General features: G+C 35.0%; 1 protein-coding gene across 11 annotated transcripts in view; it reads left to right on the top strand.

Moving 5' to 3' along the window:
- MECOM (MDS1 and EVI1 complex locus) overlaps positions 1 to 6833 on the top strand; it is a 277303-nt gene that overhangs the window by 263585 nt on the left and 6885 nt on the right. For all 11 annotated transcript variants that reach the window (XM_019643952.1, XM_019643951.1, XM_019643949.1 and 8 more), the window contains 2 exons: positions 340 to 509; positions 2444 to 2588. In XM_019643952.1, the coding sequence (XP_019499497.1) occupies positions 340 to 509; positions 2444 to 2588 (315 nt within the window). The remainder of the gene's footprint in view (positions 1 to 339; positions 510 to 2443; positions 2589 to 6833) is intronic.

Below are 6833 nucleotides of genomic sequence, written 5' to 3'. Positions count from 1 at the left end.
ACAAAGGATTTAATTGTATAGCCCTAAGAAGAAGATAAAACAATACTATTTCTTAATGTCCCTAATTTTATAAGGTTTATTTAAAATATTAGAACTGATTAACCTAATAAATTTAGGAACAATCAAATCACCAATATTTTATTATCATTTTCCATAAAGTCACAAAAATTTTTATAAAGTAATCAAAGTCCTTTGGAACTGACTGCGTGAATAGTGTTCTTGCCTGTGCCTTTTCTCTAAAATGTTGTTTTATGGGTGATAATTTTGGATACATGGTGTACTAGTCTTGAGAAACATCTTTTGATTTGCCTGCAAATTTTCTCTGTGTGTATTTTTCAGATGCAAATACTGTGACAGATCATTTAGCATATCTTCTAACTTGCAACGGCATGTTCGCAACATCCACAATAAGGAGAAGCCCTTTAAGTGTCACTTATGTGATAGGTGTTTTGGTCAACAAACCAACTTAGACAGACACCTAAAGAAACACGAGAATGGGAATATGTCTGGTAGGTAATCAATTGTGTTATGAGGAGAAGATAGCTTATTTTCTTACTTGAAAGCATCATCTTTCTTCCCTCCTTCCACTTTGCCTCTCAACTCAGATCCTATTGTGAAAATTTGTTTTTCCTTGAGATTTTAGAGTGATGTGATTGTTGAATAGTATACAACTCAGAGCCTTATTTGAATTATTTTTTTGTTTTCCTGGATTCATCCCAATGGGCAATCTCAAGCAAAGAAAACCATGATCCAAACTCGCAGGAGACTTATAAATCAAGATTTCCTAAATTGCAGGGAACAATCTTTGCACCTATTGGCACAGAATGTGGCCTCCAGGAGTGGCAGGGTTTCCAGAAAGCAGCATCAGAATACCACACTCTATGTTAGCCTAGAAACCGTGGCTGCTTTTGCAGAAGCCTGGAGTTCAGAGAGCCTCTCCAGGGTAATGTAGTTAAGAGATTAGTGACAGAACATTGTGGATATGATCAGAGTGATTCATAGCAAATGATAGTGGTGTGTGGTTTTGGTCACAAATTCTGTTGTAGAATTAAGCTAAAAGTGGCAAAAAAATCTTCCCTTAACCCAGACCTGCCAGCACCTAGTTAGCAGAAGAGCTGGTAGGTTTTCTTGCCTTTAGCTTCTAATTGTTAGATAATAAGCCCTTAATTACTATTTACCAGTGGGCATATGTGTGTGGAGCCAACCTAAACAGCCACAATTGGTTTCTAGAGAGGTAAAGTAGTGAATTGGAGGTGGGAGAGGGGGAGAGCATGAAGTTCAGGAAATGAGATTTTTAAGAACAGAAAAAAGTTGGATTTACACTAAGTGGAAATCTTAAGGAAATTATTGTTTTATGAATTCTTCCTCCACTGTACAAGCACATTGCTTATGATCTTGGATGACTTACTGATCAGAGCTATATACTGTTCATTTCCCTCAAAACCAAGCATCTGATAATCATGTTTTTAAAATATCAGAATTTAGAGACAGAAGTCTAATCCAGTATACAAAACTGGCTATATTTTAATGGTGTGCACCCTTACAGTGTGCTATTATAATTTCTCTAGTCAAAATTGCTTCAGAAAAATGATAAGTTAAAAATGTGACATGTCAAAGTTGAATATTTATTTATTGACCCAGGTTATAACTTTATTAAGCTGAGGGGTGGTCTAATCTCTTGTTTTTGTCATTTAGCTATTGTGATGAGCTATTAAATTGTAGATATTTTATGGACAAGATAAACAGTATGAAGTGAATGTTAGTATACAGTTTGACCACATATAAAGTGTTTATAACTTTGGAAATTTATGGAAACCTTACAACAATCTTGTGATGCAGGTTTATGATTCTAATTTTGTAGGTAAGGAAGCTGAAGATCATCTTGTAATCAGCAAATCAAATATTGTCCTCTTAACACCATAAATACCAATCTCTGGTCATTGTATCCTGAGTCTACCCATAGCTTAGCTCACCAAGTCAGAATGTAGAATTTCCGGCATGCTTTCAGTCTTTATTTGGTAGCATAGTTTAGCAAAGAAGCAACAAATACACATCGACTGCAACCAGGACTGTTATACAGATTCCTTTTGCAGAATCCATTTAAGACCTGTCTATAATTTGCCTCACATTATCTCCTCATTGTATGAATAAAAATGTCCCCATGTCACAATGGGAATAGGAGGGAGCTAGTGGGAGAAATAACATCTCTAAGATACTGCACCTCATGATTTCAATGGTTCAGAATATTCCCCAAGGGACTTTCATTGGCATGTGTACTATGATAAATTAAGGCAACTTTGACCTCCCAAAGTTACTATTATTAATATTCAAAAGAGCTTGTTTTAGGAAAAAAAACACTGAACAAATGAAGAAAGAATGAGATACAAAATAAGTTGCCATATAAATAACAGTCTTTTTCACAAAAGGCGTTCTCTCCCTTCAGGTACGGCAACATCATCGCCTCATTCTGAACTGGAAAGTACAGGTGCGATTCTCGATGACAAAGAAGATGCTTATTTCACAGAAATTCGAAATTTCATTGGGAATAGCAACCACAGCAGCCAGTCTCCAAGGAACACAGAAGAGAGGTAAAGCTGGAGTGTTCCTTTTTAAACTCCATGATTTCTGAAATAAACCTGTTTCAAATACATTTGCTGTGTTTACTTTGGTGACACTACTATCTACCACCAATGGCTGGTAGCAGATTAAATACCAAATGCTTGTTCAAGCACTTTACATGTGTTAATTAATTTCATGACCGTAATAACCCTAGGAGATAGTCACTATTATTATGTAATTTTACCTGTGAAGGAATGGAGACATCAAACTTTAAATAACTTGCCTGAGGTCACATAAGTAGTAAGTGGGATTCACCTGGGCTGTCTGGTTCCAAAGCCCATGTTTTTACCACCAGTCTGTTCTGCTTCTCTTGATAGCTAATTAGAATATTTTATCAAAACCTGCCAAGTAAAAGGGAAAGTTACCACAGGGATTCAATTGAATCACTGGTCAATAGTGGTTACTATTATATAGCATATATTATATATGTTACAGATAATATGTGACTGTATATTATATGACTATATATGACTGTATCTCTGTATTTATACATATGTACATATTTGTACATAAAATATCCATTGAGTGTCATGCAAATATCTTTTTAGAAACCATTTGAGACTTCTTATTAAGATTCTATTACTACCTTACATGTTCTCAAGTGGATGCTCATTTCATTCTGGCATTTTTGTTTCGGTGGGTATGATTACCCTTGTTTTCAGTGTCCTGGTTCCCTGGCTCCTTTTTCTCATCATCAACATCAAACACATATGGTTTAATTCATAAGGAAACTTCTTTTTTTTTATTGTTAGTTTCAGGTGTACAGAACAATGCAATAGTTATCCTTTTCACCCTCACAGAGTAATAACCCCCCTCCCCCATCTATTGCCCTCCCACCCCCGATATCATGCTTATCTATTAAATTCCATTGATTCCATTCCCCCTCTCTATTCCATGTCCCGAGACTAAATGTTTATATAATTATAGTTGACATACAATCTTATTCAACATCAGTTTCAGAAATACAGTGCGATGGTCAGGCCTCTACACCGACTATGAAGTGGTCTCCCCAACAGGACATGAGTCCATCTGGCCCCCTAAGAAATATTTACAACATTACTGATTATATTCCTCAGACTGTCTTTTCCTATTCCTGAGGCCATATCGTAATTACTATATTGTATTGTCTCATCCTTTCCCCTTTTCCTTCATCCCCACCCTCTCCCAACTAACAACCCTCAGTTCTTCCTCTGTGTCTCTGAGACTATCTCCATCCACTTCTCCCATCCATTCAGTTCCTTAGAATCCACGTATAAGTGAGATCATATGATATTTGTCTTTCTCTGACTGACTTATTTCACTTAGCATAATGTTCTCTAGGTCCATCCATATTGCTGCAAGAGGTACTATTTCCTTCTTCTTTATAACTGCGTAATACTCCATTGTGTAAATATACCAAAGTTTCTTAATCCAGTCATCTACCGATGGGCATTTTGGTTGTTTCCAAGTCTTAGCTATTGTGAATAACGCCGCAATGAACATAGGGGCACATATATTTTTTCGGATTAATGTCTTGGGATTTTTTGGATAAATACCTAAGAGTGGGATTGCTGGGTCATAAGGTAGTTCCATTTTCAGATTTTTGAGGTACCTCCATACTGATTTCCATAATGGCTGCACCAGTCTGCAGTCCAGGGTCCCCTTTTCCCCACAGCCTCGCCAGCATTTGTTGTTTGTTGATTTATTGATGATAGCCATTCTGACCAGGGTGAGGTGGTATCTCATTGTGGTTTTTATTTGCATTTCCCTAATGCTAAGTGATGTTGAACATTTTTTCATATGCCTGTTGGCCATCTGTATGAAGGAAACCTCTTAATGCTGCTGGTAATAATAATAATTAGTACTTATCTAGTGTTTTACATTTCATATGATGTTAATGAAACATTATTTTACTAAAACTGCTGGATTTTTCTTATCTGTAAGTCACAATTAAATATCTGATATTGAGAACTAGGTTTTTCTAAACATAACTATCCAATTGCCTATTAAATTAGGATGCTACATTGTACATTTTTTTTTTTAAGCTGAGCCATCCTGCTACCTGTTGGCAGCTCAGCGGCTGCTCAGCTTGGGCCAGGAATCGAACCGCTGTTGCTCAGAGCTCACACTCTTGAGCGAGCTCTTAATCAACTGAGCCACTTGGCCGGCCCTACATTGTACACTTTAAAGTAGTATGAAATTATTTAATGAAAGTACCATTACTTTTTATCACATAAGTATTATTTTTAGTGTCCTCTATTTTTGATGCTATTAAAAGTCAAAGTTAAATACTTTAGGCAATTTTTCCATTAAGGCAAGCTTTAAATAAACATTATTTCCCAAGATAACATACAAATATATGATCATGTCTTACAAATATATGACCATGTCTGTCCTTCAACTTCTATGAAAGTGTATCAAAGGTAAAAAGGATAGATCTGCTATTGCCTGACTCTCCAGCCTTAAGAAATCTGATAAGAACTACAACTTGTGCAGTTGGATGTATCTTTCACTCTGCTCACACACATGTGAGTGTGTGTGTGTGTGTGTGTGTGTGTGTGTGTGTGTGAGAGAGAGAGAGAGAAAGAGAGAGAGAGAGAATGAGGCAGATAACCAGAAGGACAAAGTAAAGATAAGTAAGAAAGGTAATAATATCCTTGCATATTAATAATGATATTTACATGATGCAAATAAGAAATATTAAACAAAAAACATCATTTGGGTTCTGAGATGCCTATACAGATTCTGGAGGCCTTAATTGGAGATTTGTGAACCATATAGCTGCAACATCTGGCTTCAACATGTCTAAACAGCACAGAAGTAAGAAGATTGAGTCATCTAACTCCCCCCCCCCATCTCCTATCATGCTACTTTTGATGAATAATTTATCCTCCATAAATTGCCACATTTGAAAGCATAATTAACAAATAGGTTTTCTTAATCATGTTAGCTTTGTTACTTTTGGTTTTCATCCATGCACTCTTTTGTTCTTTTACTTTTTCTTTCATTTTTATAAATAACAATTTTGATCCATTTAAGCTAGCAAGTTGGCAGTATAACTGGAAAATAATAATTTATGTCTGTGCAAAACATGTTTTCATCATTCTTTGATAAAAGAGGTTAAGAGATCCGTTATATAAAAAAACTTGATGGTATGACCATTGCTGGTCAAATGGATTTTTGCTATATGCATATGTCACACTCAAAATTGTTTAGTTTCCCAACGTTATTTTACCTTGGGAAATCTAAATATTAAATTGCACTCATCTTTTTAAATGTGGCAAAGTGATGGGGATCTATCACTGATACCTGAATTTTCATAATCTGAAAAATAGTTACAATTAAATGAAAATTGTACATGACTGTAACAAGAACTTTACAGTCTCAGCAAGTTTTTTGAATTAGTAAATAGGTGAAAGAGCATGACAAAATGGAAAAATTATGAATGGCCTAGGAACCAGGACACCTGGATGCCTATGATGGTTTAATCTCTAACAAGCTTTTTGAACTCGGAGAAGTGCCTTAACTTTCCCGGTCATATATTTTTAAAAGGAGACATCTAGGAGAAGATATTCTCTAGTTCAAAGCATTTATAATTATTTTGTAACAATTACAACTTTTAAATCTTACTATGAAATTTAACTTGAATTTGCACATATTTTAATGTTTACTTTAAAGTCTGAAAAGTTTATCCTAGTTACATAAATGCTCTCAAATGTATTAATTTGGGAGTTCTGTGTAATTAAACTGTTTTTTATAATTAAACTTTTGAATCACATATTGCAATCCTTGCAACCACAAACTAAAGTATAACAAATGACTTTTTAAATATAAGTCTTTTTTTAATCATTATATTAGACATGCTTACTATGTAAGTTTCAAAAGATACTTGTTCAGTTATATTTTTAAATAATTTCCCACCCCAATATTACCGTGGGAAGATGGAACTTTTTTACATTCAGTCCATCAAGGATAATTTGAAAATAGTACAAATAAGTAAGCTCCGAATCGCTTCCAAGTTTGAGTAGATGTCATATACCACCAATGTCACCTAGAAATGTCAGATACCTGTTGGTCCTTGGCAGCTACTTTATCTTTTTTTTTTAAGTCTTAGATTCACTTTAGGCATATGTTTTGAAATTTTTGTCAGTGTTGCGCAGGGATATGAGTTTCCAAAAACTTATTATTTTAAATGATGGGAACTTATATGGTAATTAGGTAACATTATGTAGAGA

Source organism: Hipposideros armiger, unplaced genomic scaffold (assembly GCF_001890085.2).
Source record: "Hipposideros armiger isolate ML-2016 unplaced genomic scaffold, ASM189008v1 scaffold_83, whole genome shotgun sequence".
Classification (NCBI taxonomy): Eukaryota; Metazoa; Chordata; class Mammalia; order Chiroptera; family Hipposideridae; genus Hipposideros; species Hipposideros armiger.
This window is presented reverse-complemented; position numbering and strand designations above follow the sequence as displayed.